Here is a 24,165-nt window from a genome sequence, read left to right on the forward strand (position 1 = left end):
ACGCTTGTGTAAAGTGCACGCAAGTGTTCTGTCCCTTGGGCATACAGGGGAGACCAAAGGAAAAACAGCCGTTCTTTTGGGGTAAGTCAATCTGGATTGCAAAATTCTGCATGGCCCTTAGGTGGCAGCAAAGAGCAAGTGGGTTTCTTCTTCGCTGCCCACTAGTGGCCATCTGGATATTGCAGGCACAGATAGGGTAATAAATCAGGTAGCCCTGATTTATGAACCCAGTTGGGACCACGGTTTCTGTTGCTAAGCAAGGCCGTCGTTAAGTGAATCACATCTGATTTTTGCAACCTTCTTTGCTACAATTGTTAAGGGGATCGCTGTGGAGGTGAGGAGAATCATGAGGTGGTTATGAGCCTTGGTTATGGCGCAGTGGTGAGAGTGCAGTACTGCAGGCTACTTCTGCTGACTGCCGGCTGCCTGCAATTTGGCAGTTTGAATCTCACCAGGCTCAAGGTGGACTCAGCCTTCCGTCCTTCCAAGGAGGGTAAAACGAGGAGCCACCAAAGAGGTTTTGAGAAGTTTTGACTTGCTGCTCTTTAAGCTGGGTTGTTTTTATATAGACATTTCATTGCCAAACTAAACAACATTATCAGGGCTAATAAGGAGTTTGGTTTTTCTCCTTACTAGCACTGATGATGTTACCTAGTTGGGTAATGAAATGTCTGCAAGAAAACAACCAAGCTCAGAGAGCACCAAGGACCCTACAAGTCGTCCTCCTCCTCCTCCTCCTCCTCCTCCTCCTCCTCCTCCTCCTCCTCCTCCTCCTCCTCCTCCTCCTCCTCCTCCTCCTCCTCCTCCTCCTCCTTTCCACACACTATTCCCTTCTAGCATTGATGATGTTACCTAATTGGGTAATGAAATGTCTGCAAGAAAACAGCCAAGCTCAGAGGGCACCAACGGCCCAACAATCCTCCTCCTCCTCCTCTTCTTCTTCTTCCTCCTCCTCCTCCTCCTCCTCCTCCTCCTCCTTTCCACAGACTATTCCCTTCTAACACTGATGATGTTACCTAATTGGGTAATGAAATGTCTGCAAGAAAACAGCCAAGCTCAGAGGGCACCAACAGCCCAACAATCCTCCTCCTCCTCTTCTTCTTCTTCTTCTTCCTCCTCCTCCTCCTCCTCCTCCTCCTTTCCACACCCTATTCCCTTCTAACACTGATGATCTTACCTAATTGGGTAATGAAATGTCTGCAAGAAAACCACCAAGCTCAGAGAGCACCAAGGACCCCACAGTCGTCATCCTCCTCCTCTTCCTCCTCCCTGCTAACCCCTTCCCTTCCCAAAACTGATGGTGTTACCTAGATTGGTAATGAAACGTCTGCAAGAAAACCACCAAGCTCAGAGAGCACCCAGGGCCCCTCGTTTCATCCCTGAGCTACAGATATTCTTCTTTATTTCAACTTTCCCCTGCGAATACCCCTGGATGGACGAAAAGGCTCTCCTTATCTTCAGCATCTTCTCTGCAAGGCGATACGGTAACCCGGCATTTAAATAAGAGCTTAAAGCAGCCGTAGTTGAAAAACAGCATTGTAAGACGACTCCTTCAAACACACTCAGCTAGTTAGGTTACACTGACTCCAGGAGTTGTTGGTTGTGAATAGTCTGGGGGTGGGGGGGTGGAGGATGGGTGATCGACCATTGTCCCGGCCTTAACATTTGTGAGGTCGGTGAGTCATGGAACAAAACTCCAAAGACTTTTAAACCACTCAGGGAAATAGCAAAACACAGCAAAAACTAATCAATAGCCCTCTTAAGAATGTCACGGGAAATTAACACGACCTTCTCTAAGCCTGAAATATCTTGAAAGGGTTCCGTAAAGGCCCACTTTTTTTAAAAAAAGGCGCAAAATATTGGTTTTTCTTCGGCTCCAGCCGCCTAACGAAGGCCAGCAACGTCTGAAAACTTCGCAGCATTTCGCACTATTTCAGCGTTTCAAAGGCTGGGCCACATTTATTCTGAACACGGCAAAACGAGCTGCCAGATTCTCCCCATGGGAATTTAAAAAGGTGTTTGTCCACTTTATTAGTTAATTTTAAAGTCATAGGGGAATCTTCGACAATTGTGTCCGGCATTGTTGCGGCTGAATGAGTCCTTTTGTTCCGTGGGTTTTTTCCCGTTTTATGACCTTGACTCGGCCTTCCATCCTTCCAAGGTCACTAAAATGAGGACCCATATTGTTGGGGCAAGAGGCTGACTCTCTAAACTGCTTAGAGAGGGATGCGAAGAACTGAGAAGCGGTATATAAGTCTAAGCGCTATTGCCCTTCCTTTTTTCCTTCCTTTTTTCCTTCCTTCCTTCCTTCCTTCCTTCCTTCCTTCCTTCCTTCCTTCCTTCCTTCCTCCCTCCCTCCCTCCCTCCCTCCCTTCCTTCTCTCTTATTCCCTTTCTCATTCCCCTTCCTTGTGGCACAGTGGTGAGAATGCAGTATTGCAGGCTGACTCTGCCCACTGCCAGGAGTTCAATCCTGACCGGCTCAAGGCTGACTCAGCCTTCCATCCTTCCAAGGTCACTAAAATGAGGACCCAGATTGTTGGGGCAAGAGGCTGACTCTGTAAACTGCTTGTAAACTGCTTAGAGAGGGATGCGAAGAACTGAGAAGTGGTATATAAGTCTAAGTGCTATTGCCTTTCCTTCCTTCCTTCCTTCCTTCCTTCCTCCCTCCCTCCCTCCCTCCCTTCCTTCTCTCTTATTCCCTTTCTCATTCCCCTTCCTTGTGGCACAGTGGTGAGAATGCAGTATTGCAGGCTGACTCTGCCCACTGCCAGCAGTTCGATCCTGACCGGCTCAAGGCTGACTCCGCCTTCCATCCTTCCAAGGTCACTAAAATGAGGACCCAGATTGTTGGGGCAAGAGGCTGACTCTGTAAACTGCTTAGAGAGGGCTGTAAAAGCACTGTGAAGTGGTATATAAGTCTAAGCGCTATTGCCCTTCCTTCCTTCCTTCCTTCCTTCCTTCCTTCCTTCCTTCTTTCCTTCTCTGATATTCCCTTTCTCATTCTACTTCCTTGTGGCACAGTGGCGAGAATGCAGTATTGCAGGCTGACTCGGCCCACCGCCAGGAGTTTGATCCTGACTGGCTCAAGGCTGACTCAACCTTCCATCCTTCCAAGGTCACTAAAATGAGGACCCCGATTGTTGGGGCAAGAGGCTGACTGTGCATGCACGCGTCACCCTCACATGTGCACCCTGCCCCCCCCACATATGTGCGCATCTCCTGCATGAGCCCCACCCTCCATGCGTGCGTGACAGAGGCCCGAAAACCAGCTGGCCGGCAGGAGGTGCATGCGCGCATGCGTGGTGAAGCTGAGCTCGGGCGATGGCTCGCATGCCCGCAGAGAGGGCTCTCCATCCCATAGGTTCGTCATCGCGATGGCAGGGTCTCCTGCTTAAGCAGAGGGTTGGACTAGAAGACCTCCAAGGTCCCTTCCAACTCTGTTGTTCTGCGTTTGTGGATCCTTTGAACATTAGTCCAGAAAGTTTCTCAACTCCCTGTCCCTGGACTTTTGGGAAGGAGGAGGGAAAAATGGTGGAGGGAAGTCAATTTATTACCTCCGGGGGGGGGGAAACAGTGTCCGATTTCTCCATCAATCAGTTGGGGAATGTAGGCCTGGGTTGGGGGGGGGAGGGAGGAAGGGTCTGTCCAGCTGCTATTCTCAACTTTTCTGAGAGTTTCTTTAGTTTTCCTGACCTAATGATTAAACCCTCTGGGCTCCTAAAACAGGCCAAGCAGTTTAATCATTAGGCAGCCGAGGTTAAAATATTTGCCAGGGGAGAAGCGACACACCGGTAAATAAATGTTGGTGAGTATGCCCCCCCGCCCCGCCCTCCCCAAATGCAAGATGAAAGCGATTGCCTCCCGCTGGGATTATTGGTGCTTTCTGGGAATTGGCTGGGAGAGAAAGATTTATAATAGAGAGAGAGAGAGAGAGAGAGGGAGGGAGGGAGGGAGAGAGAGAGAGAGTTGTGGATCCTTTTAGAGAAAGAAGACCGAGATAACTAACACCAGGTGTTCAGAAAATCTTTTTAACAGGGAGGTTTCCAAAATTTTGGAGCACCTGAAAGGTCATGAGAATGGGGAGCTTTTGGGGGTTGGGGGGGGGGGAAATGCAGTCTTTTTAAAAACATCACAGGCAGGAAAAAACACACACACAGACACACACACAGTGTTTGTCGGTTTGGAACCAGTGGTCCTATCCAGAAAAGGACACAATAACCTTTACAGCGGTGGTGAAATTCAATTTTTTTTACTACTGGTTCTATAGGTGTGGCTTGGTGGGCATGGCATGGCTTGTTGGGCGAGACTTGTTGGGCGTGGCAGGGGAAGGATACTGCAAAATCTCCATTCCCACCCCACTCCGGGGCCAGCCAGAGGTGACATTTGCCGGTTCTCCAAACTACTCAAAATTCCTGCTGCCGGTTCTCTGAACTACTCAAAATTCCTACTACCAGTTCTCCAAACTACTCAAAATTTTCACTACCAGTTCTCCGAACTACTCAAAATTTCCGCTACCGGTTCTCCGAACTACTTAAAATTTCCACTATCGGTTCTCTGAACTACTTAAAATTTCCACTACCGGTTCTCCAAACTACTCAAAATTTCCACTAATGGTTCTCCAAACTACTCAAAATTTCCACTACCGGTTCTCCAAACTACTCAAAATTTCTGCTACCGGTTCTCCAAACTACTCAAAATTTTTGCTACCGGTTCTCCAAACTACTCAAAATTTTTGCTACTGGTTCTCCGAACTACTCAAAATTTTCACTAATGGTTCTCTGAACTACTCAAATTTTCCACTACCGGTTCTCCAAACTACTCAAAATTTCTGCTACCGGTTCTCCAAACTACTCAAAATTTTTGCTACCGGTTCTCCAAACTACTCAAAATTTTTGCTACCGGTTCTCTGAACTACTCAAACTTTCTGCTACCGGTTCTCCAAACTACTCAAAATTTTTGCTGCCGGTTCTCCGAACTACTCAAAATTTCCACTAATGGTTCTCCAAACTACTCAAAATTTCCACTACTGATTCTCTGAACTACTCAAAATTTCCACTACTGGTTCTCCAAATTACTCAAAATTTCCACTACTGATTCTCTGAACTACTCAAAATTTCCACTACTGGTTCTCCAAATTACTCAAAATTTCTGCTACCGGTTCTCTGAACTACTAAAAATTTCTGCTACCGGTTCTCCAAACTACTCAAAATTTCTGCTACCGGTTCTCTGAACTACTCAAAATTTCCACTAATGGTTCTCCAAACTACTCAAAATTTCCACTACTGATTCTCTGAACTACTCAAAATTTCCACTACCGGTTCTCCAAATTACTCAAAATTTCTGCTACCGGTTCTCCAAACTACTCAAAATTTTTGCTGCCAGTTCTCTGAACTACTCAAAATTTCTGCTACCGGTTCTCCAAACTACTCAAAATTTTTGCTACCGGTTCTCTGAACTACTCAAAATTTGAACCTGCTGGATTTCACCACTACTTTACAGGACTTAAGGATCAGAATAGAATAGAATAGAATAGAATAGAATAGAATAGAATAGAATACAACACAACACAACACAATACAATACAATTCTTTATTGGCCAAGTGGGATTGGACACAGAAGGATTTTTTTCTCTGGTGCATATATTCTCAGTATACATAAGGAGAATAAAATACATTCATCAAGAATAAAAAGATGCAACACTTAGTGAGTTGAGGTTACTAATAAGGTATCAAATTGTATTAGAAAACAAATAAAAACAATATAAATTGAAAGATACAAACAACATGGTTATAGTCATAAGTGGGGAGAGAGAGATAGCAGGAAGGAAGAGAAGAATGGGAAAGTGACTTATTTTCCACTTCTCTTGTTTCAGTTCTATGTAACAATTATAGTAATATTCAGCCAGTAGATGGCAGTGTTTACATGTTTAGATCTATAGTATATACTCTATGCTCTTTTATTCTAAATAGTTTCCTGTTTCCTGTTAGAGTTAAAACAGTTGAGCAGTAAAGTACATGGTGACTGTGCTCTTTGTTTGCTCTCTGTGGTGCTTTATATAAACAGAATTTCTAACAAATACCATTGTAGGAAATTCCATACTATTGTCTGAAACGAATTTTCAGATTCAGCTGGAGGTTGGACTAGAAGACCTCTAAGGTCCCTTCCAACTCTGTTGTTTTGCTCTGTTCTGTATTACTTTATAATCACTTTTATAAAAGGCCTTCAAGATTTTCATAAAGGCATACTCTATGACAGTGTTTCTCAACCTTGGCAACTTTGGTTTTAACAAGATGTGTGGACATTAACGCCAAGAATTTTCCGACCTGCTGGGAGTTGAATCCATACATCTTAAAACTGTCAAACTTGAGAAACAGTTCCCTATGTTATTCTCTTAAACACCTGGACATTTTCAATTCTAGTTTGTTAAAAACAACAACAAGAAGAATGATCTGTGTACAGCTACTTCCAAATGGAACATGCAATTCCTCTTTTCCAGCATGGAATTTTCCAGTTAACCTTTTGTGGCACGGAATTTTCCATACTAAGTCCTCTGCGTTTTCTCACCTTTTTTCCATCAAAAAAAGAAAGAAAGAAGAAAGGAAGAGAGAGAGAGAGAGAGAGAGAGAGAGAGAGAGAGAGAGAAAGAAAGAAAGAAAGAAAGAAAGAAAGAAAGAAAGAAAGAAAGAAAATGAAATAATAGTGTATCCCTTGGACAGAATATCAATTTTAGAAAAAAAAATTGGCATGCATAAAAAATTTACTTTATAAAAATACATTTTATTAGTCAAGCATAATAAGCCATTTCAAATAACATAGCAGTGGCTGTACAATTAAGAAAACATGCACATATTACAATGATTAAAGAAAAGTAAACGGTGTGTGTGTGTGTGTGTGTGAAAGACGCCACTAAGAGTCATTATGAGGACATGTTCAGAGGACTGCAGCTTAAAACTGTAGGATTCCTCCATTTTTCTTTAAAATAGAAATGAAATAAAAAATTTCCTAACTGGCCATTCATACTTATTCAAATTAGAATGCAGTTTTATTCATTCTACTGCATACTGCATAACACACATACATGCAGTTTCCTGGAAATGGTACTTAGTAAGATCATTAATGAGTAAGCACATCGCACTTATAACACTGCAATGTTCTATTAACAGGTAGTCCTTGTTTAGCGACCGAAATTGGAACCGGCAACGGTCGCTAAGTGAAATAGCACCCGTGCTGATAGTTTTAAAATGTTCTTTTTCTTTACAGACCTGCAAAGGTCACAAACCAGAGGATTGCCACCAAGTTACTTTTTTCATCACCACCGTAACTGCAAACTGTCACTAAACAGGACCGTCGCTCAACGAGGACGACCTGTACAGAGTGCGGGAAATACCTGCATGGCGTTGTGATTTGCAATATATTCCGTATTCTTGTCGTTTATTCTAGTCTCATCCCTTTCTTTCCGTATGCAGTGCAGTGAAGTTGCAAGCGTTATCGTTTATAATTTCCGTAACTCCTCTAGAAAGCTATGCGTAACTTTCCTGTGGCGCAAAATCACTCCGTGGGTGCCCTGTTTTCCCAAAAGTAAGACCTCCCCGGATAATAAGCCCAATCAGGCTTTTGAGCGCATGTGCTAAAATAAGCCCTCCGCCGAAAATATTGCAACACAGCAGCAGCCGTGAGGTGATCATGCTCTCTGCCTCCTGCATCTTAAAAATAATAAGACCTCCCCGAAAATAAGGCCAAGCGCTTATTTCGGGGGTCAAAAGAAAGACCCTGTCTTATTTTCGGGGAAACACGGTAAACTTAACATTTTCTGCAGATAATGGGAATTGACACTGTATTTCAAAACAAAAAGATCTATCTCTTAGGTTCGCTCTCAGTTTAAAGCTCCGTAGATCAAAATTGGGCCTAGCTGGTTCCTCAAATATATATTTAAATCTATTAAAATCCTGATGAAGACTGCAGTCCATCCTATGGCTATGGAACCACTTGATCTTCGTTGCTGGTCTTGTAATTTTTATGTGAAACTAGCTGATAACCTGGCGTTGCCCATGTATTTATTTATCCCAATATCCTGTATTAGCTAGGAGTGGTGATGTCAACGTAAGTGCGGAATGGGTTGTCCTACCTATTTCCATGAATGTTACCATAATTCCTGAAGAAGCGATGGAAAGAGCAACATCTCCCTGAGCTCTAATTTGGCGACAATTAAAATAGTTAAAATTGTTTTCCCTGTGCCCGCCAGAAACATAACTTCTAATGTTGGATTTTACCCCATACCGGAGGGAGCTCCCTTGTGGAGTGCTTTGAAGCTGTTTCCCTGGAAATTCCACTGCGCTGCAAAGTAGAAGCCATTTTAAGGCAGTACAGTAGAAGCCGTTTGAAGGCACAACAGTCTGTATCTTAACAGAACACACACCCCAAGGGATGTTAGGTGTGTCTGACCCCAACAGTATTTGTTTCCAGAGAGTAAGTCATCTGTGTACCAAGTTTGGTTGAAATTGCTCGCGGCGTTCCAGAGTTATGCTGGAACACACACACACACACAAACACACACAGACATTTTTATAGATATAGAAGATTCTTTCAGAACAGAAATATGTAAGGATGTTATTTCTGCCTTCATATTTTTTTTAAATGGGAAAACTGTAGTGCAAGTAGTCCTTGATTTGCAACGGTGACCATTTGAAGTTAAATTGGAAAAAAATAACTTATGACCGTTTTTCACATTTGCGACCGTTGAAGCATTCCCCAGGGTCATGTGATCAAAATTCAGACGCTCGGCAACCAAGTTCAAGGCCCTTATTGTCATTGTACATCATGTATGCAATGACGTTAGTAACCGACTCATATTTATGACAGTTCCATGGTCCCGGGATCATGTCATCCCCTTTAGTGACCTTCCGACAAGCGAAGTCGACGGGGAAAGCCCGATTCACTTAACAACCTTGTTTCTAACTTAACAGCTGCTGCGATTCGCTTCACGATGGCGGCAAGAAAGGTCGTACAATGGGTCAAAACTCACTTAACAGCTCTCCCACTTAGCAAGAGAGATTTTGGATTCTGTTGTGGTCATAAATCGAGGATTACCTGAGGTAAAACTTGGATCCTCATATCTTGCTTTTGTAAGACTGCTGGTGCCAATGTGACTGTGTGTATCGTATTGTTTTCACTATGGGACAGTTTAGAATTTTTAAAATCTATTTTAACTTTTGCATTTATAATTTTTTTTTGCTGTAAATCCTCTATTAAACAATGATAAATCTCCTGGCGGAGGATGTTTTGTCTTTACTCAATAAATATCTTGGCTGTTTAGGAAATGCTCTTCTCAAACAACTTTTCCAGTGTTACAACTTGTCGAAGGAAGGAAACCCTTACAATATCCCCCCACCCCCTTACTTCTGGTGATGGGGATAATCTAAGAATAAAATCTGATTGTTCACAAGGATGCCTGCCAATGGGAAAGTCGTTACTCACAAAGTCTGAAGCGACAACTGTGACGTTGTGTTATCAGCCAAGTCAGAACAAGAGTTGGGGCAGAAGACATGCTTCCCGTCTGAAAGGAAATTCCAGCTACTTAGTGTCGTAAATTATTGTGAGTTGAGGTATAAACAAACAGTCTGCGTGTAATTTTATTCCAATTCTGGAATTTGACGGTTTAGATTCCTGGCAGGGCTAACGGCTTCAAATTTTAAAGGATGCCTATTTAATTTGAGTTTAATGTCATTTAGATTATTATTATTTTTAATCTCCCCTTTATTATTTTGATAATAAGCTACCCTTATATTATCCTTCCGGGACACGGTGGCTCACTGGCTTGTCAATCAGAAAGGTCGGCAATTCGGCGGTTCGAATCCCTAGCGCTGCGTAATGGAGTGAGCTCCCGTTCCTTGTCCCAGCCTCTGCCAAACTAGCCGTTCGAAAGCAAAAATGCAAGTAGAAAAATAGGAACCACCTTTGGTGGGAAGGGAACAGCGTTCCGTGCGCCTTCGGTGTTTAGTCATGACCACAGAGATGTCTTCAGACGTCTTCTCTGGCTCTTTGGTTTTGAAACGGAGATCAGCACTGCCCCCTAGAGTCGGGAAACGACTAGTACATATCTGCGAGAGGAACCTTTACCTTATATTATCCTTTGATTGATGAATTTATAGCAGCTAAGAGTTCTTTTTCATCAGCATCAAAAGAGAAGGTTTGAAGATGATGCAGACTGCGAACTGTTTTTCAGGAACTGAAGAGTGAAAATTTTATTATTGGGGAATAATTCTTATGTTTCTGGTAGTTTTTTTAAAATAATAATCAAATGGTATTTGGTTTTTACTGGGAGGTGATTGTTGATCAGAATGGGCTATGATGGGCTACCTGGACAAATAGATTTAACTTTCTACCTTACTGTAACTGTCTGAGGTGTGTGTGTGTGTGTAGCTGTGTGTGTGTTTATGTGTTTTGCCATGCTTCAACTGGTCTTTGGATAACAAATAATAAAAAATAATAATAAACTAAGCTATCCTTGAGCTGCTGCAAATCAGTGGGGAAAAAAGTATCTTCCCATAATTGATTTAGGGCCACAAAGTTTTCTTAGCAAATAGAAACCTATTTTCTGTAATTATTTACAAATTTTGCTCAGCCTTCTGTAAATCAGCCCACTGATTCCCCTCAATTCACGCCAAGAGTAACCAGTACCCACGTTGCAAAATATTTTATGTAATTGTTTTTTTTTAAATTTGAAACAGATACAATAAGGAGGAAGAGATAAAATACGAAATAAGCATTTATAAAGTTACTGCTGCCACTTAGTGGTTTAAATGCTGCTATGGCCACCATGGACCTTCTTACCTGCAAATTGAACTTACTGTAGAATAACAGAGATGGAAGGGACCTCGGAGCTCATCTAGTCCAACCCCCTGCTTGAGCAGGAGACCCTAGACCATTTCAGATGAATGCTGTCCACTCACTTCATAAAATTCTCCAGTGATGGAGCACCTACAACGTCTGGTGGCAAGCTGTCCCACTGGTTAATTTTTGTGTACCGAACCGCCAGTAATGCGGCAGCAACCCACCCCTGAACGTAGCTTATCTAATGCTCATCATTATTACAAACCATTTACAGAGAGGTATTCAGCGATTTCCCACAGGACGCCCAGGATTTTCTTCGAGTCTAACTTTTACAAGTAGCGTATCTGTTGGATTCCTCAGCGATCTCGTTTTTAATAGCGATAACTTGATTCTCCAGTTGCTTCAGCTGATCCGCTTTTTGCCGTTTAATCTGGTTCAGATCTTGTATCTTCTTTTCCAGATCTAAAAAAATAACCAAAGCAAGGCATGTAAACAGCGGTAAACTGATTAACAGATTTGGAAGAGACCTTGGAGGTCATCTAGTCCAACCTCCGCCCAAGGAGGAGACCCCACACCTACATCTTGAAAGCTTCCAGTGATGAGGCTCCCGTGACCCGTCAAAACCGCGGTTCACAAAAGCACGATCGACGAAAGCGCGCATTTGACGTCATCACAGCGCGATGAAAAAAATTAAAAATTGAAATAAAAATAAAATTAAAGCAAGCCGATTCACATAAAGGTAAGGGTTAGGTTTAGGGTTAGGGTTAGGGTTAGGTTTAGAGCGTTAGGGTTATGTTTAGCGTTAGGTTAAGGGTTAGCGTTAGGTTTAGCGGTTAGGTTAAGGGTTAGGTTTAGGGTTAGATTTAGGGTTAGGTTAAAGGTTAGGTTTAGGGTTAGGTTTAGGGTTAGGTTTAGGGTTAGGTTTGGGGGGGTTAGGTTTAGGTTTTCGCTTTATTTTTACATTTTTCGATCACAGCGCGATGTTTTCGTCATGCTGTGATGACGTCAAATGCGCGCTTTCGTCGACCGCGATTTTGTCATCCGCGGTTTTGTGGTGGAACCGAGGCTCCCACAACTTCTGAAGGCAACTTCTGTTTCAGGCCCAATTTTGGTCAAAAGCGGGGAACAACCTATAGCTGATTTTTTGTCCTCCCTACCCGGTAAATATTTAAACATTCTTTCTGTCCCTCTAACACCAGGGGTAGGTTGCGCCCGGCATTACTGTCGGTTTGGTGTGCGCATTTGCACAAAAATAGGTCTGTGCGTGCTCAAAACGCTTAAAAAAGGGAAAAAATTACATTTGTGCAATTACAATTGTTCTGTGCATGCGCAGAACTGAAAATCAAGATGTCGGCTTTGTAGGAGAACCAGTTCGGTGGTGTGGGAGGCCTGGCTCGCTGCCAGTTCCAGCGACCCAGGCCACCAAACCCCTATCGGTTTGGCCGAACCAATCATAGCCCACGTCTTGCCTAACACTCATTTCCAAAGTCTTTTATAGCAGCAGACTTTATGGCTATGTACCGTATTTTTCAGAGTATAAGACGCTCCGGAGTATAAGACACATCTTAGTTTTTGGGGAGGAAAATAAGAAGCAAAAACAATTGTGCCTCTGCCTACCAGCATCCATGTTATTCAGGTGACACATGGTAACAAGTTCAGCCAATGAATAGGCATAGCAACTGTCAGCCAATGAGGGCTATTTGGACTCTGAAACAGTATTTGCTGTGTGAGCAGCAAGGAGACAGGAAGGAACCTGGCTTAGCCAAGAACTGAAAGTAAAAGTGCTTGTGTTTTGCTTGTATTGACTGCTACCTTGGAAAACCTGCTTTTGGTAATGTATTGTATATTATTATTATTTTGAATCCTGCTGAATCAATTACTTGTGTGTGCTTTCTGAATGTGATTGCCACTGCAAACTCTGACCAGCCAGGTCAGCTTCAGCACTTAACTTATTGGAGCCTGATTCAGCACAGCTGATTGGAGGGTGAATCGGACTGTCAGAATACCCCCAATCAGCTGTTCCGGGCTGCAGGGATTGCCAGAAACCATCGCTGCCTCCATGCCTTGCATTTTTGGCCTTGAGTGGGGGTTGAGGGGTGGAGCTACATTTTGTGTATAAGACACACCCAAATTTTCACCCTCTTTTTTTTGGGGGGGGGGGAAAGGTGTGTCTTATACTCTGAAAAATATGGTATGTATATATCTGGGTGCATACAAGGTGTGTAAATTACCGGTGATTCTTTTCGCCTTCTCTGCAGTGTCATTAGCGAGTTCTTCTGCCTCTTTTTTCAACCGGTTGAGTTTCTCCAAGATTTCTAACGAAAGTCCGCTGGTCAGGAGTTTTTCTTGCAAGTTGTGGTATTCGTGTTCGAGATTAGAAAGTTCCTAAAAATGCAGTGTGTATAAAGGTAAACGTTCCCCTCGCACATATGTGCCAGTCGTTGCCGACTCTAGGGGGCGGTGCTCATCTCTGTTTCAAAGCCAAAGAGCCAGCGCTGTCTGAAGACGTCTCCGTGGTCCTGTGGGCGGCATGACTCAATGCCGAAGGCGTACGCTGTTACCTTCCCACCAAAGGTGGTCCCTATTTTTCTACTTGCATGTTTTATGTGCTTTCGAACTGCTAGGTTGGCAGAAGCTGGGACAAATAATGGGAGCTCACTCCGTTACGCGGCGCTAGGGATTCGAACCGCCGAACTGTCGACCTTTCTGATTGACAAGTTCAGCGTCTTAGCCCCTGAGCCACCGCGTATAAATGAATCCAAATTTTGATCACATGACCGTAGGGAATTCTACAGTGGTTGGAAGTGTGAAAAATGGTCATAACTCCCCCTTTTTCAGGGGGGATAAACAAGGATATTTAAATGGGGTTTTACCTTATTACTCGCTGTTGCTTGCGTTTGGGCTTCTCCTGCCTTTGATTTTGCATCTGTGGCTTGGATTTTGCTCCTCTCCATTTTGGTCTTCAGGGAATTTATTTCATCTGCCAGCTTGAACTGTTTTTCTGGAAAAGACTGCAACTGGGTGTCGGCCTTCTTCATTTGGTTCTCAGCCTGCTCCCCGAGAAACATAACTAGTTAAAGGGGCCGCAAACGCCTTATTAGAGGACAAAGAATGAAAAAGACAAGAGAGTATTAAAAAGATTAAGTAATTCATGTCCCGAAAGTGCTTTTTTTCAAGAGGCAAGTGGGCTTTCTGGTTTTTTTTTCTTTTCAATCTCCGTAGGCATTGAGCAACTTACTGGCATAACTGGTGGGGAAACAAAACAGCCACTTCACAAACGCGGTTCGCCGACAAAAGTGCGTTCGAAATCGTGACGACGAATGAGCACAGAAGCACGCCAACAACAGCACACCAACAAAAGTGCGCCTTCAGCGAACAAGTAATAACAACCGAATAACCCTAACCCTAAACCTAACCGTAAACCTAACCGTAAACCTAACCGTAAACCTAGCCCTAAACCTAACCCTAAACCTAACCATAAACCTAACCCTAAACCTAACCCTAAACCTAAACCTAAACCTAACCCTAAACCTAACCCTAAACCTAACCGTAAACCTAACCGTAAACCTAACCCTAAACCTAACCCTAACCCTAAACCTAGCCCTAAACCTAGCCCTAAACCTAACCCTAAACCTAACCGTAAACCTAACCATAAACCTAACCGTAAACCTAACCGTAAACCTAGCCCTAAACCTAACCCTAAACCTAACCCTAAACCTAGCCCTAAACCTAGCCCTAAACCTAGCCCTAAACCTAAACCTAACCCTAAACCTAACTGTAAACCTAACCCTAAACCTAACCCTAAACCTAGCCCTAAACCTAACCCTAAACCTAGCCCAAAACCTAACCCTAAACCTAACCCTAAACCTAACCCTAAACCTAGCTCTAAACCTAACCTTAAACCTAACCCTAACCCTAAACCTAACCCTAAACCTAACCCTAAACCTAACCCTAAACCTAACCCTAAACCTAACCCTAAACCTAAACCTAACCCTAAACCTAACCCTTACCTTAACTGAAATCGCGCTTTTGTGGGCACGGTTTTGTCAGCATGTTGTGGGCGCGTGCATGACGTCGCGGTTTTTGTCGCAGCGATTTGTAAGTAAGTTTGTAAGTTTGATTTTATTTATAGGCCGCCCAATCCCGAAGGACTCCGGGCGGCTTACAGAAGGGAAGAGAAAGGAAATAAAATAAAATAAAAATAAAATAAGACAAGTTAAAAACAACACAAATACATTCATTTCAATCGGGGCTGGACCTCAACAATGAGGTCAACAGCCCCAGGCCTGCCGGAAAAGTCAGGTCTTGACAGCTTTTCTGAAGGCCATGAGAGTGGGCGAGGTCCGGATTTCTGGGGGTAGTTCGTTCCAAAGGGTCGGGGCAGACACAGAGAAGGCTCTCCTCCGGGGAGCCGCCAGCCGACATTGTCTGGCTGACGGCATCTGAAGGAGGCCAACCCTGTGGGATCTCACCGGCCGCTGGGAGGAGTGTGGCAGTAGGCGGTCTCGCAGATACGCTTCATCGGTGCGCTTTTGATGTGCACGCATTTGTCGGGTCACGCACAAACGCATGGCGCAACGTAGGAGAACAAACCTATCAGGACTAGATTCAGGAGTCCACCTGCATTTGAAAGTCAAAGGCCACTCTTTTGATACCAGCAAAGTCCACATTTTGGACAGAGAGGACCATTGGTCTGAAAGTGGGGTCGAAAAGGTCATCTATGTCAAAATTGGACAGCCCTCTCTCAACAGAGGGGGAGGGATACAACGTCGTCTATCTCCAATCCTCAACACAGTCCTTTCAGCAGCTCCAAGAAAGCTCCACACCCATTTGCACCACTTGGGTGACCCTGAGGACAGAGATAAACCTCCAAGTGGCCTCAACGACTCTCTAAAAGGATGCAAATGACCAGCTTTGTCCGCAAGGAATATAAATCCTTCCATTCCCCCACCATCTGGTCAGAGCTGAAGAAGCTTCTGGGATTGTAATGCGCTCTACATGGGGCTGCCCTTGAAGAGTGTTCGAAGACTCCAATTAGTCCAGAATGCAGCCGCGCGAGCGATTGTGGGTGCACCAAGGTACACCCACTTTACACCTATCCTCCGCGAGCTGCACTGGCTACCTATTAGTCTCCGAATCCGCTTCAAGGTGCTGGTCGCTACCTATAAAGCCCTACATGGCATCGGACCTGGGTACCTGAGAGACCGCCTCCTGCCGATTACCTCTCTCAGACCAATTAGATCGCACAGGTTAGGTCTCCTCCGGATTCCATCTGCCAGCCAATGTCGGCTGGCGACTCCCCGGGGGAGAGCCTTCTCTGTTGCAGCTCCGGCCCTCTGGAACGAGCTCCCTGTTGAGATCCGGACCCTTACTACCCTCCCGGCCTTCCGCAAAGCCACCAAGTCCTGGCTGTTCCAGCAGGCTGGGGGGAGCTGAGAAGCATCTACCTCCATGGAAATTGTGAGTTTTGTTTTGTTTGAAATTGGTTTTGTTTTTAATATGTTGTCTTTGTCTCATTCCCCCCTTTCCCTTGTCTTTTGTGAGCTGCCCGGAGTCCTCCGGGAGTGGGCAGCACACAAGACAAATAAATAAATAAATGAGAAGCGAAACATCTTCAAAAGGAAAACCAGAAAGTCCTCTTGGAGAAAGCACCTTTGGGACAAGTGTGGTCTGGATGAGTGAGAATCTCCAGAAGATCACATGCTTTAATTTACAACCGTTGAATGGACTGAGGCTACCTCTGAAATATTTGTTAGCATCTCTTCTATTTTCTCACTGGAAATTGCCAAGATGCCTTGAGTTTGTCTCTGAGTATCTTCAACGTCTTTCAGGTGTGTTAGAATTTCGTCAGGTGCAGTGAGAGCTTTTGTTTGATCCCTGAATTTAAAAAAAATATGGTCTTGAGAGACACAGAAGAAATCTGCATGCTAGGATTGTTAATTGGAAGTAAGATAAAGGTAAAAGTTCCCTTGAACATATGTTCTAGTTGTTCCTGGCTCTAGGGGGCAATGCTCAGCTCCATTTCAAAGCCAAAGAGCCAGCACTGTCCGAAGACGTCTCCGTGGTCATGTGGCCGGCATGACTAAATGCCAAAGGCGCACGGAACACTGTTACCTTCCCACCAAAGGTGGTTCCTATTTTTCTACTTGCATTTTTTACGTGCTTTCGAACTGCCAGGTTGGCAGAAGCTGGGACAAGTAACGGGAGATCACTCCGTTACGCGGTGCTAGGGATTTGAACTGCCAAACTGCCGAACCTTTCTGATCGACAAGCTCAGCATCTTAGCCACTGAGCCACCGCGTCCCTGGTAATTGGAAGTAGAATATAATAATTGGAGAAAGAAAGAGGACCCAATGAACAAATCAAGTAAATCTTTATGGCAAGTCATTTAGGAAATAGGACGAGGCTAGAACAGAATATTAGCATTACAAAAGACTTAATCGGAATTGCATTGCTCAGCTGACAATGGCTTTCTCACTGAATGGTTAAAAAGGGATTATGGGACAATAAGATTAGCTAAATCAGAAAATCCATTTTCAGGACTTTTTTTCCTGCAGACGTTTCATGATCCAACTAGGGAACATCATCAAGGTTACAAAGGTGTTCTGACCCCCTCCTCCGTCCAGTAACGAATGCCGAGACAAGCTTAACTGGAATGTACTTTAATAGCAAGAAACCAAAACCTCGGTGGCCGAAAGCCAAGAATAACAAATAGATAAGGACCTTGGCAGCAACTCAGACAAACCTTGGCAGCAATCCAGCCTGCCAAGGTAGTTACAAAAGTTCTCCAACTTTTAGTCAATGCGTTGATTCCTGCAAAGAGGGGCGTGTGCACAAGTAGTCTTTTTATAGCCTGGAGAGGAGCCTAATGACCACCAGCTGAGTGCAATTACCTCCTGTAACTGCGCAACTGTTCCTGACGCCTATTAGCTCTTCGATGCCGGGAATCCAGGAACTACTCACTGCTGGCGTCTGGCTCACTCTCCCTTGTCTCCTCCCCACTGGTCCAAGGCTCAGGTGCCTCCTGGTGGCCAACCAGCCTCTCTGCGCCCTGCTCGGAGTCAGAACCCTGTCCAGGGTCCTCCACATCCTCCAGGGCTGACTCATCGGGCCCCTCGCTGTCAGAGTCTGGAAGCAGCTCCAACGGCTCCTGCTGGGCCACAACACAAAGGTGTATGATTTGTTCTCATTCGCCACCCCTTTAGCCCTGATGATGTTACGTAGTTGGGTAATGAAACGTCTGCAAGAAAACAACCAAGCTCAGAGAACACCAAGGACCCCACAGTTCAATCCTGAACTACAAATACAATTAGTCCCCAACTTAACGACCACAACTGAGCGCAAGTGAGAAATTTGTTCAGTGAGTTTTGCCCCCATTCTATGACATTCCTTGCCACTTTTGTTAAGTGAATCCCTGCAGTTGTTACATTAGTCACATGGTTGTTAAGTGAATCGGGCTTCCCCATTGACTTTGCTTGTCAGACGATGGGGATCGCGGGACCCTGAAACCGTCATAAATACAAGTCATCATTCTGATCGCGGGACCGTGAGGATTTTGCAGTGGTCATAAGTGTGAAAATGGTCATACGTCACATTTTCCAGTTGCGTTGTAACTTGGAGCGGTCGCTAAGTGAACTCTGGTAAGTTGAGGCCTACCTGAAGTCTCAACTATTAGTACAAATAAGAAAAGACAATACTTACTCAGTTTCTCCGGCTTTCTTCAAAAGCTTCTCGGCCTCTTCCTTTTGTTTCCTTAAGCTTTTGGTATATTCTGTGTGTTCCTCACAATGTGACATGAGGCTCTTGAGGTTGCTGAGCAGGTCTGGAAGCTCCTGAGGTCCCTCGTGCATCTTAATCGCCAGAACATAATTTGCAACTTTTTCTATATCCTCCGGTGGGGCACTTTCCTCTTAGAAAAATGAGGAGAAAAGTGTGTACAATCCTAAATTTATATACCGCTTCACAGCGCTTCACAGCCCTCTCTAAGCGTTTTACAGAGTCAGCCTCTTGCCCCCAACAATCTGGGTCCTCATTTTATTGACTTTGGAAGGATGGAAGGATGAGTTAACCTTGAACTGGTCAGGATCGAACTCCTGGCAAATGGCAGAATTAGCCTACAATGTTGCATTCTAACCACGGTCTGTCCTTCCTTCCCCACTTACCAATAGCACTTATATACCGCTTCGCGGTGCTTTACAGCCCTCTCTAAGCAGTTTACAGAGTCAGCCTCTTTCCCCCAACAATCTGGGTCCTCATTTTACCCACCTCGGAAGGATGGAAGGCTGAATCAACCTTGTGCCAGTTAGGATCGAACTCCTGGCAATCGGCAGAATTAGCCTACAATGCTGCATTTTAACCATGGTCCTTCCTTCCTTCCTTCTTACCAATAGCACTTATATACCACTTCGCAGTGCTTTACAGCCCTCTCTAAGCGGTTTACAGAGTCAGCCTCTTGCCCCCAACAATCTGGGTCCTTATTTTACCCACCTCGGAAGGATGGAAGCAATGGTGGGATTCAAACATTTTTTACTACTGGTTCTGTGGGCGTGGCTTGGTGGGTGTGGCATGGCTTGGTGGGTGTGGCAGGGGAAGAATATGGTAAAATCTCCATTCCCTCCCACTCCAGAAGAAGGTTACTGCAAAATCCCCATTCCCTCCCGATCAGCTGGGATTCGGGAGGCAGAGAATAGATGGGGGCATGGCCAGCCAGAAGTGGTATTTGCCGATTCTCCAAGCTATTCAAAATGTCTCTGAACTACTCAAAATGTCTCCGAACTACTCAAAATGTCTCCGAACTACTCAAAACGTCTCCGAACTACTCAAAACTTCTGCTACCGGTTCTCCAGAACTGGTCAGAACCCGCTGAATGGGCTTTCGCAGGAAACAATTCATTCATTCAGTCGTTTCAAGAGTGGAAAGTTCTGTTTGTGACTATAAGAGACTCTATGCCAAGTTTTGCCTTGCCCTGCGTTTGGAAACTACTTATCTGGCAGCTCTCCGAACGAGATAAGGTTCGTGTTGATAAACATTCCTCTGAAAGACTGTTTGCCAAGCCTTGCTGACTGTGAATGAAAGCAATTCACAGTCATGTAAATAAAAGGACCAAGACTCTGCTTCATGCTTTTTAAGGAAGCCTAGGTCAAAACACTATGCTCAATTTATTTCCCGCGACATATGCTGAAAATGGGAAAGAAAGAATAGCATGTTTACCTAGCAAAAAGTTTCTCAGCTTCTTGATCAGGTCTTTTAAGCTTTCTCTTTCGTTTTTGATTTGATATTTACTTTTCTCCAGTTTTCCACGAATCTCCAATGTTTTCTCCATAGTGTCATCAGTCATTTTCCTTATACTTTTGACCTGCGAGGGGGACATTTCGATAACAATCTCATTTTTATTTTATTATCGGTTTTATTGGTGAGGGATAAAAAAAAACAAAGTAATGATAATATTTCCCCCCATAACTTCTAGATCCATTTTTTCAGCTCTAACTCTGGATTAAAAGAATAGTAGGTTTTAGGATCTGGTTTTTTTTAAGTGATTGACTGAACTCATCCAGAGGTATAAATTGGGTGAGGGGGGCAGGGGGGGGAGAAGAGATATCAAAAAATTAAAATGGTCAGGTGACAAAGATCAGCTCCACCCACGAAGATCTCCTTAAACTGATTCATTGCCAGACGGCTTATGCATCTTCTCAGTTAAATGTTAGCACCTGATCAGGCTCAATGGAATTCCAGAGAGTTCATTTGTGACTATGTCAGGATTCTAAACTAATACCTATTTTCACCCAGGGGGTGGGTTTCAAATTTTTTTACTACCGTTTCAGTGGGTTTAGCAAGATTTGGGGGGGGGAATGTGACTTAATGGGCATGGCCAACTTGATGTCACTCACGCACACTCAGTCACATGACAACCCCCCCCCCTCACCAAGCCATGCCCAGCGAAACGGTGGCAAAAAAATTTGACTGGGGCGGAGGGGGGCTTCAGCCTCGCCAGAGCTAAGGGAGCATCTGCAAACTATCCAGTAAGAAAAAAAACGTTTTTGTCCTCCCTGGCCCCCCAGGAACACTCTGCAGTCTTCAGCAGGGCTGGGAGAAGGAGAAAATGCCCTCGTTTTTGCAAAAACCGGGTGGAAAATGGACAGTTTTGAGCAAAAATGGAGGCATTTTCCCCTTCTGCCAGCCCTGCTGAAGCCTGCAGAGTGCTTCTGGAAGTTGGGGGAAGCCAAAAAACGCATCCATTTTTGTGAAAAATGGCCTGTTTTTTGGAAACACGGGGGCGTTTTTTCCCTTCCCCCAGCCCTGCTGAAGCCTGCAGAGTACTTCTGGAGGCTGGGGGAAGGCAAAAACGCCTCCGTTTTTGCAAAAAAACAGCCTCTCTCTGCACTTTCCTGGGACTGGCATGCGCGCACCATTATAAAAGGGGAAAAAATTGCATTTCTTCAATGAAGATTGTTCTGCACATGTGCAGAACAGAAAATAAAGATAGCAGCACCCAGGATAGAACCGGTCACATGTCCGGCTGAGTTACTACCTATTTGGCCAAACTGGTCCAAACTGGTAGGATCCCACCTCTGGTGGATAGGACTGCACAAGTAAATCCACCGATTTTGGCTTTTTTAACCTGCCCCTTTCAAATGATTTTGCTGGGGAGGAGAGCACAATAATAGCTTTTGATACCCACTTGCTAGATGTATATAGAATCAGAATCATAATACGCCGAGTGTCTATTTTTTTTACAATTCTAAGCACAACTAGCCCACTGTGAACAGTTGGTTGTTAGCGTCATTGCTGTAGGAAAAATATGAAACAGGAGGAAATCACATATGGAGCTAACCAGGAAAAAGATGGATGGGAATAAACAAATCCAGCATAGCTCTCTTCCCACTCTGTCCCTACATTCCTGATTTGTGGGTGTAGCATAATTTCCATGTCGTTTCTGTAATAATAAAAATAAATAGATTCTTTGTGCTGGACCTGGAATTATTTCAGTTCTGAGAACGTTTTTAACACTGTGAGTTACTTCGGGTTTGCTTGTAGGGCCGGTTTTTGCCCTCTGGACCTTTCCGGAAAGCCTCCTGAAGACCCCTGAAGGCTCTGGAGGGTGAAAAATGGACCTACGAGGAACTTGGAAGTTCGGGAATGGGGACTTCTGGTTTGTCCGTAGGGCCGTTTTTTCATGCTCCGGATGTTTCAAGGAAGCCTCCGGAGGGCAAAAAACGGCCTCAAAAGAAGGCCGAAGTCAGCTGGCCAGCACACACTGGCCAGCTGAGAGGGCAACGCTTCACATGTCCTTAAAAATGGCTCTGATAGGATTGCCATTGAGCAGGAAGTTGGACTAGAAAACCTTTGAGGGCCCTTTCAACTCTGTTATTCTGTATTCTGTTATTTTAAGAGAGATGTCATCACGTCCATCCAGTTTTGATCATTGACTTACTAGGTAATAACACACATCTGTCTCTCAGCTTTAGTGTCAACACCCTTACTACACCCTTACTACAGGAAGTAAGAATTACATAACTCCCCATAGGAAGTTTGAAATACAAAAATTAGTGGCAAGGAACAAAAATTTGGAAAGCATTCTAGGAACCTGTAGACATCTGAGAGCATTACGGTAGACCATATTTGGAAGTTCTGGATGTCTTCTTCACAGGATTTCTGTATCTTAGCTGGACTGAGTTGCTATTTATTAGATAAGCTACTAACACATTCTTCAATTTGTTGATGCTTTATGTCTGGAGCGCCCCTAGCAAGCAAACAAACAAAAGCCAGCACCTCTGGTTTTGTTGTGGGTGCTTCAACACTGGAGGTTTTTAAAGAAGAGATTGGACAGCCATTTGTCTAAAATCGTATATGGTTTCCTGCTTGAGCAGTGGGTTGGACCAGAAAACCTCCAAGGTCCCTTCCAAGTCTGTTATTCTACATAAGAGGAAGCATAAGTGGTTGTGTAGGAAATTCTGTTTATATAAAGCGCCACACAGCAAACAAACAGCACAGTCACCATGTGCTTTACTGCTCAATTATAATACTGTAACAGGAAACAGGAACCTCTACAGAGCATATTCTGTTATTGTGGTTTCTTCCCCAGCCTTCTAACAATCTTCCGCTTGCCACAAACATGAGTCTTAACATACCTTATTCTGAGATCCTTGCGTCTGATTGGTTAGCTTACTTAACAGCAGGCCCGTCAGATCAGCCTTTCTAAAGGCATTGGTAGAAAGGGGGTATGCGCCATCACAGTTTGGACCGCCACAATGTTTGTGGCCCTGCCTGTCACGACATAAAGCCCCGCCACACTCTGCCATGGCACACGAGACATTTCCTGGCATCCCACATACCTGCATGAAAACACAAGTCAGGCATTCATACTGATCAGCAAAAACTTCACCTGGATACCACGTCTGCCCACCCCCCTGGTGGGACCCAGAAGAAGGGCCTTCTCCATGGTGACTTCCTCTCTCTGGCACATCATCCACCCAGAGATTAGGATGCCCCCCCTGCACTCTAGCATTCTTCCGAATGGTGCTGAAGACCTGGTTCTGCCAGCGAGCCTGGGGAACTTGGAGCGGGATCAGGGGTGGGTTTCTCACCCCGTTCCAACTGGTTCAGTTGGAACGGGGCCGGCGGCGTCCTCATGCATGCACGCGGTGCACGCATGCGTACTAGTGTCTGTGCGATGCTCCAGCTGCTCCTGGAGGATCACGCAGGCGCTGTATGCATCCTGCGCATGCGTGGAAGCGCAGAACTCGTCAAAACCGGGTAAGGAGCACGGGCAGGCGGGTGGGCCCTTCGCCGTTCCCGGAAGTTACTTACTTCCGGGTTCGCCGACCAACCGGTTCGCAGGGACCGCCGCGAACCGGTTGAAACCCACCCCTGAGCAGGATGGAGTGCATTAAATGGTGATTTTATTATATTAATTTATTACCTGACTCTTCTTTTATTAGATTTATTGTTTTTATATGAGGCTTTGCATTCCGTAAGCCGCCTTGAGTCTCTATGAGCGAATAGGCGGCAATATAAATTCCCTCAACGAACGAACAAACAAAAAAACGAATTCTCCTTACTTTTTCATTGATATTTTCAATTTCTGAAATTGTGAACGTCTTCAGGCGGTTCAGCGTAATGTTTTTCTCGGTGTCCAGATCATTCAGCAGGGCAAACACATTGCTCCTTATTTTCTCCCCACGAACAAGGAGAGATCTGGTGTCGTTGATTCTCTTCTCAGCAGCCAGCATGATTTGATGATAATTCTTTATTTTGCTGAAAAAATCTGAATCAAATGACAATATCATTTCAACATCGTACTTCACACAGCATCAATAAATGGAGCAAATCAGAG

At 44.5% G+C, this 24,165-nt stretch overlaps 1 protein-coding gene across 1 annotated transcript in view; it reads right to left on the bottom strand.

Moving 5' to 3' along the window:
* Positions 1–11,154: 11,154 nt before the first annotated feature.
* The window catches only part of LAMB4 (laminin subunit beta 4), a 59,731-nt gene continuing 46,720 nt past the window's right edge, over positions 11,155–24,165 (bottom strand). The window contains exons 25-32 of the mRNA XM_032221890.1: positions 23,891–24,096; positions 22,961–23,164; positions 20,043–20,187; positions 18,534–18,741; positions 16,571–16,709; positions 13,706–13,882; positions 13,064–13,217; positions 11,155–11,294 (exon numbers count right to left, since the gene is read on the bottom strand). Of these exons, the coding sequence (XP_032077781.1) occupies positions 11,155–11,294; positions 13,064–13,217; positions 13,706–13,882; positions 16,571–16,709; positions 18,534–18,741; positions 20,043–20,187; positions 22,961–23,164; positions 23,891–24,096 (1,373 nt within the window). The remainder of the gene's footprint in view (positions 11,295–13,063; positions 13,218–13,705; positions 13,883–16,570; positions 16,710–18,533; positions 18,742–20,042; positions 20,188–22,960; positions 23,165–23,890; positions 24,097–24,165) is intronic.

This window comes from Thamnophis elegans, chromosome 7, assembly GCF_009769535.1.
Source record: "Thamnophis elegans isolate rThaEle1 chromosome 7, rThaEle1.pri, whole genome shotgun sequence".
In the NCBI taxonomy this organism is placed as follows: domain Eukaryota; kingdom Metazoa; phylum Chordata; class Lepidosauria; order Squamata; family Colubridae; genus Thamnophis; species Thamnophis elegans.